The sequence below is a fragment of the Leuresthes tenuis genome, unplaced genomic scaffold (genome assembly GCF_036924035.1).
Source record: "Leuresthes tenuis unplaced genomic scaffold, fLeuTen1.0.hap1 SCAF_18, whole genome shotgun sequence".
In the NCBI taxonomy this organism is placed as follows: Eukaryota; Metazoa; Chordata; class Actinopteri; order Atheriniformes; family Atherinopsidae; genus Leuresthes; species Leuresthes tenuis.
The window spans coordinates 5,725,256-5,738,574 of NW_027325372.1; the positions used below are offsets into that span (position 1 = coordinate 5,725,256).

At 38.1% G+C, this 13,319-nt stretch overlaps 1 protein-coding gene across 1 annotated transcript; it reads right to left on the reverse strand.

Annotated features, from left to right (window-relative positions):
• Positions 1 to 7: 7 nt before the first annotated feature.
• On the reverse strand, positions 8 to 9,741 carry LOC140274869 (uncharacterized). The gene is made up of 6 exons (XM_072370249.1): positions 9,576 to 9,741; positions 7,474 to 7,602; positions 6,040 to 6,210; positions 5,466 to 5,650; positions 4,039 to 4,154; positions 8 to 1,595 (listed from the first exon to the last, which is right to left on the reverse strand). Exons 1-6 carry the CDS (start codon positions 9,679 to 9,681, stop codon positions 1,430 to 1,432), a joined length of 873 nt encoding a protein of 290 aa, XP_072226350.1. The 5' UTR covers positions 9,682 to 9,741; the 3' UTR covers positions 8 to 1,429.
• Positions 9,742 to 13,319: the final 3,578 nt, after the last annotated feature.

Consider the following 13,319-nt stretch of genomic DNA (forward strand, 5'->3'; position numbering starts at 1 on the left):
AACAATAACAATGCTGACAGGAGGGCTTTATTGCTGACAGAGCTCAGTACACTGCAACTTAACACACAAAAACACATGAAAACATGCAAATACTCCAAACACAAGACAATATAATCACTTTAGCAAAACAACTAGTGATCACATTTAGACATTCACTGGTCAACATGGTGATTGTTCTCTGTATGTCATTCCCCAAATTAGAAATGCAAAAAGAGTGTGAGGAATAAAGAGAAACAACAACAAAAAAGCAGCATAAAAGTAAAAAAGAAAAAACAGACAAAGATTTTCTTTTTTTAACTTACCAATTTGACCCAAAATTAATTTGAATAGAAAAAAGAAATATTAGGAAATCAAGAATCTCAATAAAATTGCTCTATTTGATCATTTATTTTCTTTTTCTTTGTTATATTTTTTTCTTTTGGATACCAAGAGGCCAAGCAGAAAGCTGTAAATGCACATCTGCCAGGTATGAAGCAGCATCGTAAATCATTTGGACTTGTTTGTGACCAACTGAATAATGTAAGTTTAATAAATGTTCCCTTTAAGCTCCAGGAAATGTGGGTCAAATGTAATGAGACAGGATACATCTCCACAGGACACATCTCTACATTATTTTGCTTTTTGATTTATATTTCAAAAGCCTAAATCAAGTGAAAATCAGTGGACATTTATTGATATTTGAAGCTATTTAAAACTAAATTCTTTCTGGATCAGTTTAATCATTTATAATAAAACTAAACCACAATTACAGAGACAAGCATATATGTACCCGTAGTCTATATATCATGGCTGAAAGAAAACCATTTTATATGAGAAAACAGAATAAAAATGATGGCACAAACAGTTATATTGATCCAGTTTCAACCTTAAGTATAAGAAAAAACAGATTAGTGATACTACAACTTTTCTTGGGATTAAAAAAGTGCAAAAAAGTGCAACCTTGTAACTTAATCAACTGAAGCCCCATATGGTTCTGATACAAAAGAGTGTCTCACTTAATGAACACATATCTCAGCTAAATCAAAAACACAGCACATAATGATTATGGATGGATGCTACAAGGTACACAGCTGAAGGTTAATCATTTCTGGCAAACAAGCAAACATCAAATGCTTGTTGTCAATCTTCCAGTCTAAGAAAAATGCTATACTTCACATCTCAAAGAGTCAGTGATCCAGAGAAGACATGTGCTCTATAAAAGATAACACGAAAAGTCTGAAGGGCTAAAAAGGGCTAAAAAAACAATATTTTCATAACTTGACTGTACTGTCATGGAGATCAACAGGAGAACAACACATGATGGGCCTTGCATCACCAAGAGGATTGTCCAGGTCAAATTGGAGGGGGGGGGAATACTATACTTTTTTTTTCAACCATAAACAAACAAAGTTTCTCGTTTTCCACAGATGATTAGAGAGGTGCTGACATCTCACGGTGATGTGGCATTCATCTCTTTCTCACAGATGAAGGGCAAGTACATCTCGCAGGGGGCATCAAACCAGCTCTGAACCGCCACCCGCTCCAATACCTGTGTTTTCACAATGTAACCGCAGTCCTCGTTGATGTGATTGTTGGGTTCACCGACTTCCCAGAAACTACAGAAAGGAAAGAGGAAACGAACCAAACAGACAGTACTTTGGTCAGCACTTTGTCTGAAGCTGTCCATCAACATGAGCTGTTGGGCATAACTCTTTGTGCATAACAGAGCCATAGTGGTATATTTAGCCCCCGAATAACAAAAACTCCAAAAGGAATCTTGTATATCAACTTGTAAATTTAGCTTTTTATTGGAATTAGACACTGAAGCACCGGTTTGTTGTACAAATCATCTGGGAAGTTGTCCCTGGAAACCCTTTGGAAAAAGTCAATGTATCCACATCTATAACATCTGGCTTTAACCAATCTGATCAACTCCATGGAACCAGTTAGTAAAATCCAACCCTTGTTGAAGTCAGTTTGATTTATGCTTTTTTTCAAATTTGAACTACTTTCCAGTACTTATGTGACAAAGCATCTATGTTAAGCTCTTTAGGATGACACCTAAAACTTTATCTGCCAGTACAGGGCTCAAATTGATCCGAAACAACTTTGCCACAGTCACAAACTTAACTTGGAGCTCACAGTCTCAGTGTAACTAAAATTATTAAAATTCTAATTACTTCATCACCTGGGTGCATGAACAACTCTACAGCTGCCAATGCACATGACACACACACTTCCTTGTTTTATAAAATTTTCTTGAAAGTGTGGCAGACAATTTGAAAACATAAATCACAGATACCATGCTTGTGCACACGGGACGCAAATTTTTTCCCATAACTGATGGATACAAAAGCTGATGTCTGTAGTCCAAAGTCATCAATGATCTGTTCCAGATGTTAACCAACGGCCTGTCTCAGTACAACGCGCTCCAAACTGTACTATACCATTCCATGTAATCGGAAAAAAGTGGAACCTTAGTCAAAAGGAAAAGAGGAACAAGAAAAAATGTAGGACAGCAGATATGCTGTCCACCACTATTTTCAAAATGAGGAAGGAAAATCAGATGGTTGTTAGAAAACTTGTTGAATTGCCAAAAAAAGGGGAACGATATGGAAGAAAAAAGAAGTGCATAAATACTCTGGTATGAATGTGAGGAAACAATGAAGAATCTCAAACACAGAAGAAAGACCAAAAGAAAATCACATGACTTTGCATTTTAAAGAAAACTGTTTCAACATTTCTCTGTTTAGCAATGAAACATGTTTTTCATGAATGTTGACTGGTCAGGGTTTGTTCCAGTTTAGCAATAATACAGTAAAAAAATAGGGATTCACCGATACCACATTTTTTAAAACTGAGTACAAGTACAAGTACTTACCTTTTAGTACTCGCTGATACCGAGTACTGATATGAGTACTGATCAATGCCATTACAGTTCTTACAATAAACACATTTACATTCAACCCAAAAACAACTGCACTTTGTGCATTTTAGTGATATAAAACTACTCTTAGTGCAACATATTGTTTTAACATTTTAACTTTCACAAACACATTGCAGGAAAATTAAGCTCCTGTCACACCGGTATCGGTCCTGTAGTATCGGAACACTTTAATGAATACTGAGTACGAGTACACATGGTATCGGTACCGATACCCATGGTAGTATTGGTATCTGTGCATCCCTAGTAAAAAAAAAGGTGGAACGAGAGCAGATGGATGTGATTCCGGTCTCCCTCCAAATGTGAGCTGTAACTTTAACACTTGACCTTTGTTTTGCTCCTCTACTGAATAGCTAGACAAATTACTTTTCAAGAGAATAAAAAAAAAGATTATTGTTATGAATGTATCATATTGGCTATTTGACAAGTTTAGAATAAGTTAAGAATTCCATATAACTGCAATGCTTCCAAGAGAGAGATTTCAAAGTTGGCACACTTCCTTTAACTGGTTTCGTCCAAATAAATGAGGAAGCATTGACAGTAGAGGCAATAAAGGTGAAATAGACGTGGCTGGAACAAGTTGAATGGAGGAAAAAGTTGAAGATTACTAGAAAAAATAATAAAAACATTTTAAAACCAGTCACCTTGGTCATTTATGATATAAAAAATGATTGAATGATTTCATATCAGACAGTGTTGGCTGTGTGTAAATTAGGCCAGCAGCCATCCCTCTGCTGCTCAAAGTCAAAAACTTATACCTCAATCTGCTTCTGTACAAACAGTCAGTGTAAAACAAAGGTAAAAGTCCACTGACCATTCAGTCTGTACGTGGATGTTTACTGAAGCACAAAGGGCGCAGTTACAATGTAGAAACTGTTTTTGCATCAAAGCTTCTGAATAAATTTTCCTCCCTACAGAGTTCTTAATATATTATATTTAATTTCCAAGTCCTTTCTTGTCTTATTAGTCCTTATTTACACCCAATCAAGCTCTTCATAATTAATACTGTATTCATTTCATGTGTTACTTTGACAATTATTCACAATATATACAGTAAATGAACACCAGAAGAAAAACAGGAGGCAGGTAAGAAAGAAGGAAAGAAGTAAACTCACCCGCCGACCACAGGAGCATCATCAATCCATTTCCACTGATCCTCATTTTCTCCATCAGTGATTCCAAACCAGAAGGCATTCCAGTGCCCTCTGGGAAGAAGATCCCAAATAAAAGTCTGAGAGGAAACACACACACAGAAAGGAGAATTTCATAATAAATAAGACAGTTGTCACTGATTGTTTTTGTACATTAGAGTGTATTTGTGGAGTCAGCATAATGCCTGATATCTAATTACTAATCCTTCCCAGTTGCCAAACACAGGTTGATACTGGATCGCTACAAAAGCCCAAATAAAACAGCAGTGTCTCTGCCAAGATGAGAGGCGAGGCTAATTATTTGTCCTTCTGATTGGGCCTTTTATATCAGATGATCAGGTTTCCATGATCACAAAAAGCTGAAGCGGAATCTTATGAAACTGATGTAGATTCAGATATCTATTCCAAAAAATACGAAACAGGTCATGGGTGTTTGTACAGCATGTGCTGAGTGCTTTTTGTCAACACATTTCTTAAAAAAACAAACAAATGCAATGAATGAATGAAGCAATTACTATGTGCACATAAATCATGCACGGTCTTATTCTTTTAAATGCAGAATGGGAATTCAGCAGTAATTAAGATGAGGCAATAATACAAACAGTAGAAAAAGATTCTCCTTTGCAGACATGCACTCCTGCAGCTGCAGATGAATCAATCAGTTTAGTCTGATTCTGCTACTTTCTGGCCTGCTTTGATTCTATTTGGGTAACTGCTCGTGTTCCTGAACACATGCAAAAGGTCAGTGTTTTTCATTTATTCATTTTTGCCACCATCCATTTTGGTTTTGTCATGCTCATATGGTGGTGAGGAAACTTCAAACTCAAACTCAAACAAGTCAATGAAGTTGCAGGATATGAGAAACCTCTGGGTATCAAACTAGAACAGCAGAATCTCATCAAAACAAACTTAGCAGCTCATCAGGTTCTTCATCTTAGGGAAGCTAAAGAAAAGTTGACTCATGTCTTTTTTTTTTTTTTACAGAAGACATCTTGGAAAGTTGTCCAGTCTGGATTCCCATTCAATGACAAGCATTTGAAGAAAAGAGAAGTCCTGATTACAACACACATGGACAGCCTCTGTTTTAATAATGCCTTTTCACCACAACATCCTTCTATGCTCAATAGTAATTTCCTGCTACATTAATGTTTGCTTTGCTGTCAGTGTCACATTTGCAAGAAAATCATAACATAATGACATTGTTGATATACAGAAAATATTTAATGAAGTGTTTTTTGAATCCAGTGAAGGAGAGAGGATGGGTATGTCTGATATAATACCCACATCCACTAAAGACTAAATAAAAATAAACCCCAGCTGACACAAATTAATAAAACATTCTCAAACATGGCAGCTCTGTATCTGCCGTCAAGAGACTTGTAATGCTGTACCTGCTCTTCAGCTGTGAGGATAATGGCCAGGTGAGCACCTTGGTTCTGACAGTATGTCTGGCTCCCTTTCCAGTTCCTTGTGTGCCTGGAGATCAGGTAACAGCTGTTGTTGAAGAGATACCAGTCCACAGGGCACACGATATGGGCCTGCGTTGCCTCTGGCGTTGGTTTGATCACATGAGGAGCTGATGACAAGCAGGTCATAAAAAAAAGACAAGACTGATGCAAGATATATTGAAAAACCGATATTGAGTTCTTCACACATATATTAAATTCAGAACTGGACCCACCACACAGACCTTTCTTTTTAATCAGGAGTCCAGAAAATCTAACAGATTTGTTGTCAGAGAAGAATTTTAGAGCCAGGATACCAAATATTTAACTATACTTAAAATATCACTAAAAATGTGTTAAAAACAAAAAACTGAGCACTGCAAATTAATAAGACAGTCAAAATGATACAGTGTCTATATTTCTCAGCTGTAAGAAGGTAAGATATACTACTTATGACAGTAACTAAGTATGTGAGAAAGAGCACATACAGGTAAATATATAGCGGTATGGAGATGTGTACCTTTCGTGGTTATCTTGGTTGCCAGTTTGGCCAGCAGGTCGTCCCTATCTTTCTGCAGCTGCTTGTTTTCCTGCTGCAGTTTGTTGATGGAGGCTATCAGAGCTGTATTGTTTGCATCCTGCTTCTGCAACTCTAAGGTCGCTTCACCACTGCCCTGAGGTTTGTTCTTGTCTATGGAAAACATTCAGATGTGAACATATCAATTGATTGTTTTTAGCTCCACAGAGACTTTAGGTGGACGATTAGGTGGATTTGTTTTTTTAAGTGATAACTTGGTTTAAATTATCCCCAGTCAGTGTGAAGTGCGATCAGACACAACTTCTGTCACTTGTCTGCTGCTGCCATTGATTAGTTCATTAGTTAATGTGGATCTGATGATTTGATAGTGTGACAATTTAATTGTAGCCATCATCTTGACTTTAGTATATTCGTGATCGCTGAACTCCCCGTTCCTGCCTGTAATGTTCAGTATCAACATCAGCAGCTTGTTTCTACTTGTATCTACTGTGTAGATAGCAGGAGGATATCATCCATCAAACACAGCAACATAAATTGTGACAGCATACCATATGCTAATTTCAATATTTGATGTCTTTTAATTGTTTTTTTTAATCTATTAAAATAAAAAATATATATTTCAAGTTCAGTGTAATCTGGAGACTTTAACTCGATATGAAACTTAAAATTACACTTTGACCGTGAACTGAATTCAAACAGAAAATGCTCTCACTAACTCAGGTAAGTTATAAGCATTTTTTTCAAAAAACCTAATATGGTTATCATTTAAATGAACCCCAGCTAATAAGACTTAGAGGCATTATTGTGTTCTAATTATTCTATACTTGTGTGTTAAAAAATGTCATGAGTCATTTTAATAATTTCAAAATCCATATATTTTTCACATAATTTTCAATGACATCTAACATGAGCAGAATAATCTGGATCGACAATCAGAAAATGGCCCATCTTGGTATAGATTCTTGTCTTGTCTTCACTTGTGCTCGGATTCAAATTTAAAACGCTGCATGGGATTCATATCTATCCCTCTGTAACTCTAAGAGATATTTTTTTGTATGTTTGTTTGAAGACTGGTGTTCTGGTGACATTGTGACATAAACACAAAGGTGGACTGAAAGGATGTTTTTAAAAACTATAAAAACAAAGACATTCTGACTTCCTAAAATATCACACTTTTATAGCCAAAGTCAATGTTAACGCAAGTTACATTAATCAAGGTTCCGTTTAAGGAAAAACAATCATAAAGATGACCTTTTATACCTCATAAGCCTTTTCTTAAAATGATCAAACATACTTTCACTGCTACCTATACCCATCAATGCTATGTAAAATCTGCGGTAACGTGTGCACCACCTCATGTTCCGGACCAGAACGAGCAAAGTGAGTGTCTGTCATGTCCGACAGGTGTGTACTCACAGCGAGCAGTAATGGCTATGATGGTGATTAGCAGGACACCGCAGAGCAAAGTCAGGCAGATAGTGGCGAGGCGGTAGGATCTGGGGCCACTCAGCCTGGGGGTCACTATGACTGGGGACACTGGGTGATCTGAAGGTGACAAGCGAGACAGTCATCATTAAAATATAGATTCCTTTTTTGTGTGTCCTGTTGGCTTGATACCTCCAAAATGTTGTGTTTTAAGGTGATGTTTATGTTGTGTTTGAGCCCAAAACACAACATTTTCCAAACCTAAATCAGGTAGTTTTGATTCCTAAATCTAACTCAGTAGTTTATGTGCCTAAATCCAACCAGGAAATTACATTGCCTAACCCTAACCAAGTAAAAGTGATCTCTGAACCTCAATGAAACAGAAAAGTTAATGAATAAAAGCAAGGACGTAAAAAAAATTAAAATAAATCAACCTTTGTATCATAGTCTCAAACTTGAGTCTATCCTTTATGTTCATCTCTGCCTCACCACTCTGCACCTGCCTGCTTCAATCAGCCAATCAGACACATCCCTCTCATCAAGCCAACTCCACTCACCTGTGCTCGCTGTGCTGCTCTGGCTGTATTTAAGCCCCAGCTCCACACTCACTTGCTGGATTGTTCTCGATGCTTGCACCAGACGCTCTAGCGGTTCTCTGACTGAGCGCCTGTGTTTGAACTTGCTTGCCTCTGACTACCCTGCCTCATGGATCTCCTGGAAATAACCTCAAACTTCCGACCATGATCCTTTTCTGGATTTGGCCTGTCTGCTATCTGGTGATTACCTGATTCAGCTCTACAGAGTGAATGTTACTCCTGTGGCTTCCTGCACTTCTGTGACTCTTATTCCTTCACTGAGCGAGTACAAGACTGAGCACAGACACAGTTTTGCCTACTGCCATTGTTTCCTGGATGTGTGCTAATAAAGTTTATTACCAACTATACCTGCCTTTCTTTGTGCTGCTATTGGGTCCAAACCAAACCCTTTACACTTTAGTCTGTGCCTCTACTCCAGCCTCCTTAACTTGTCATTTTTATTTATAAACTCTTCATGACATTTGCTGTTTACTGCTACTGTGCCATAAATGCAAGGGAAATGCTCATGTGTCCTATTTCATATAGGGCAACCAACCTAGCTATATGGTGGATCTGTGATACATCTTCTTCCACCAGTACAGGTGCTGATTAACATGCGTCTCCAATACAACTTTATGAACAATTTACTTAAGACTGTACAGATTGGAGGACTTGTTGCCCTAATTAAAAGATTCACTAATTTGAACATATAGAATTCCAGAAATAATACTGGCTTTTTTTTTCTTTTCTTTTCTTTCCCTCAAAGTATTTAAATGTTCCAAAACCTTGAATAACTCCTTATATCTCCAACTGGAATTATTTAGTCAGCCAAAAATCTGTTTATTGTACCTTCTGCAGTTAATGACTTAAATCAACATGCACCATTACTAACTTTTGTTTTTATGGGCGCCAGATATCTTTTGTCCACCAAAAAACTTATTTCCTCTGTCCAGAATGTTAAACATGTCAGACAAGTATCTAACAAAACAAACTGCAGAGGGGAAATTTGCTTAGTTTGGATGTGAGACAGCTGGCACAAGGCAGGAAGGTTTATTTCAAGTCCCATTTTAGCGGAAATATTTTTCTTCTACAACAAAAAAAATGGACATTGGAAAATAACAACTTTATTGGACACTCAATTCAGTCGTTTACTGATAATTTCCCGGCTATAATCATGTGGAATTCTGTCTGAAATTTGGGCTTTTGATTGACCAAAACCAAACCGAACACTTAATGTTGGACTTAATAAACCTATGGTCTTCCTTTAATCTACTCTGTATCGACCAAACATAACGATACATTTGAAATAATGCAATGAAAAAACAATTTTATGACCGCTCAGTGATTTGAACCAAAGACGTCAAATTATAGTTAAGAGTGTTTTCATCTTAGAGGTGAAGCTGTGTCTTTCGTGGAGAAATACTGACTCACACAATTTTGCTGACACAAAACAAACAAGTTTGAACTTGTCCAAGACTCTGCAGCTGGAGTAATCTTAAATCTGATGTTGCCGCTTACCGCCGTGCTGCACATCTGGACTGCGGTTGAACTCATAACTGCCCTCGTCGTCTATCAGTTTGGAGTACATCCCGTCAGCGGCTGGGGAGCTCGCGGTGGTCGACATTTTACCGGGTAAACCAGACCACAAACTGATGAGTGAGAGAAAACTTGAGTGAACGGAGGTCCACTTGGGTTCAACGTCAGAGAGTGAAACTGACCATTCCGGTTATGCCTTTCAAAATTAAAGCGAGACAACATGATGATTTTACGACAATGAAAAAAAGAGAAAAGTACTTTAAGAGTTTTTATTTGATCCAGACAGTGACAACGGGAAGGATCCGAACCAGCTGCTGCTACTCCACCCTGTCATGATCTCTGTGAAACCCATCACACCACCAAGTCCTCTTTGCAGTAGGAAATGTTTGGAGGGCTTTTTTCAGTGATATGGAGGTGCAGCTTTTCTCTCTGAGATTTGAACAGTAAAATGCATGACCTGATGTTCATGTTGTTTGACAAATTTATGCAATTGAGGCAGTCTGGGTTTTGCATTAACTTCAGAATATCAATGCATCATCACAGTAGCACAAACACCTCTAACCAGCTGTCAAACACAGTAGAGAAGGGCTGCTGATTTGAGCTTGTTTTGCAGCCACAGGACAGGGACACCCTGCAGATATTGATTCCGCTATGGACTCCTCATATGTCCAACAGCTCAAAGTAGAACAACTAAATATTTTATTCCATTTGAAAAAGTTCTGCATAATTCAATGCATGAATGAATGCATGCTGGGGCATCCCAGATGTCATTGGGTGAGAGGCAGGTTACACCCTGGACAGGTTGCCTGTCCATCACAGGACCACACAGACACAAACGAGACAAACAACTACACACTCACTCCGAGAGACAATTTAGAGTCACCAATTAACCTAGTGTTTCTCAAATCTGGTCCTCATGACCCACTACCCTGCATGTTTTCGATGTTTCCCTCCTCCACCACACCTGATTCAAATGAATGGCTCCTTATCAGGCCACTGCAGAGCTTGGGGATGAGCTGATCATTTGAATCAGGTGTGGTGGAGGAGGGAAACATCGAAAACATGCAGATCAGTGGGTCACGAGGACAGGAATTGAGAAACACTGAATTAACCTGCCGTGAATGTTTTTGGACAGTGGGAGGAAGTCAGAGTACTTGGAGAAGCTATGCATAGACAGGAAGAACATGCAAACTCCATACAGAAAGGCCCCATGTGCTAACCACCACAACACTGTGCAGCCCTAAATTTGATGTCCTTCTCCTCTAATCATATGCAATGTCTCTTTCACACCAGGAGATGGCAGCATTGACACATTTATCTAATAATAAAAAAGACCACAACAGGCTTTTCAGAGCCCAGACCCTGAATTGAAAGAACCCTGGTGAGGAAAATTTATGAATCAATGAATTCAAACATTTAAAGGAGGAAGTTCACAATGTTGAACTAAGATCAATAGCCTCACATGCTCTCATATTTTCATTTTTTTTCAGCACATTGCATCATTCCTTTGCAACAGGAGCAGGAGTCTTTGAGTAGTGCATGAGCTGCATGATCTTGTACAATTTGTCAAACCAAAGAAGGGGGGGACTTAATGTCTGGTGAGACTTACTGGTGTAACTCACCATTCTACTTATTTATTTTGCATTGCACTACTTCAACTTGAATTTAAGTTAGCTTTTTGAAATAAACATTTTCTTAATCTTCACCCTGCAGTCAGTAAACTGGATTATAACATAATTGTTGTTTAAATTTTTCATTTATTAAGTTATTTATCTTCAAGCAGTATGGGCTGTTTAATAAGCTGACAAGCTTATAGCTTCTTGAAGTTTGAGTCTCTGGACTTTTGTATAAAAGCGGCCAAAAACATTCCAAATGAGGACGCTGACAATGTTTGTTGATAATTGATGTTGAGGGGCTTTGATAGAGTTTGTAATGTTCAGTTTTTGTCACAGTCAGTGCATACAGATGCAGCAGTCAGTTCAGTTTCTGTTCACTTTGACTGAGGGAGGTTTTTGTACAATGATTTGTCACTGTGTGAACACAGCTTGGCTGTTGATAAGAAATATAAAGATAGTTAAACTAATAGATGGTGCAAAGTGTTATGGTTAAAATAATATTCAAAATGTTTAATCAATAGTTCATATATGTACTTCTGTGTGTGTGTCCTCAGTGAACTGTATCAGTCTCTGCAGCTGTCAGTTCAGTTTCTGTTCAGTCTGACTGAGGGAGGTTTTTGTACGACTGTTTTTCACTGTGTGAACACATGCTGACTGTTGATAACATGGAGACTCTGACAGTAATAAACTGCAGCATCTTCAGCCTGAACTCCACTGATGGTCAGAGTGAAGCCAGAGTTTGATCCACTGCCTGTAAAACGATCTGGAATCCCTGATGCTCTGGTGCTAGCAAGGTAAATGAGCAGTTTGGGAGTTTCTCCATCTCTCTGTTGGTACCAGGCTAAACGGTGGCCGTTGCCATCAACATAAACATTCTGACTGGTTTTACATGTGATGGTGACGGAGCCTCCCACAGCAGAGCTCACTGCTCCAGGCTGAGTCACTGTGACCTGACCTCTGGACTCTGAGGATACAGAGACAAAAACATAAAGCAGCTTCATGATTTTGTCGGCTTCATTTCAGAGGGACGGATGTTCATAGAGGAGAGGAGTTTGATTCTCTGGACTTTACCTGTGAAGCAGCAGCAGAGGAGAGTCCAGATGAGGACGCAGATCAAAGTCATGTTTTTGATGAGGAGGATTTCTGTGGCTTCTGTTGTCATGAAGGACAGCTGTCAGTCATCCAGTGTTCAACTCTCAGGACTATAAACTCTCCCAGAGCACTGGAGCATGGTGCTGCTGATGCAAAGTGGCTCTCTATGGAAATGCTCTGACTGACTCCAACTGAGAGTTGGATCACTCTGATTATTGCAGTTTCAGAGAGACAAATAGTTCATTCTCGAGATGAATGAAATTATATCAGCAGAATAATGAGAGACCTTGTTCACAGTGACTTACAACAGTTTGTGTTTAACTGGCCTGCCTGCAGTCCAGATCTGTCTCCTGTCGAAATGATCTGGCTCATGAAAGAGAGAATCAGACAACAGCAAACTGTTGGGCAGTTAAAACCTTGTGTTCAGGATTAATTAACACAGGAGTGATATATAAATATATACCGATATTGTTATACATGTATATATATATATATATATATATATATATATTAGAGAGAGAGAGAGAGATATTGCTATATATAAATATATAAATACAAAAATAACAGTAAATCAAGAAAAAAGAAGTTCAATTAAAAGTACTAATTTAAGTACAATTAAAAGCATTTTGATCATGCAAAAGATGAGCTTCATAAGGTTTCTGACAGTCTCACATCATAAAAATATTTTTTTATGTTAAACTTTGCAAAGACAACCATAAAAACTGAATGTTTCTAAAGAATCAAGAATATAGTATATAAGTATTTGTTGGACCATGCAGTAACATGTGATTCAAAATGTAAGAACATGATGATTTTAAAGTCTAGAAAGTGATGCAACTTTTTCCTTTCCAAGCCTTTATTGACAAACAGCTACTTCCTGCTCTGTGGAACAATTACTCAATCTGGAGTGAGTTCTCGTTGGCATCGTCGCCTCACAGCGAGAGGGTTCCAGGTTCTACTCCTGGCTGGGGCCCTTCTTTGTGGAGTTTGCATGTTCTTCCCGTGTATGTGTGGGTTC

Bases quoted from the DNA above. Each gene is read 5' to 3' on its own strand.
- LOC140274869 (XM_072370249.1), bottom strand. From the start codon at position 9,681: ATGTCGACCACCGCGAGCTCCCCAGCCGCTGACGGGATGTACTCCAAA. The intron at 7,603-9,575 runs GTAAGCGGCAAC...TGTCACCTTCAG, and splicing joins TCCAGATGTGCAGCACGGCG to ATCACCCAGTGTCCCCAGTC. The intron at 6,211-7,473 runs GTGAGTACACAC...TGTTTTCCATAG, and splicing joins CATAGCCATTACTGCTCGCT to ACAAGAACAAACCTCAGGGC.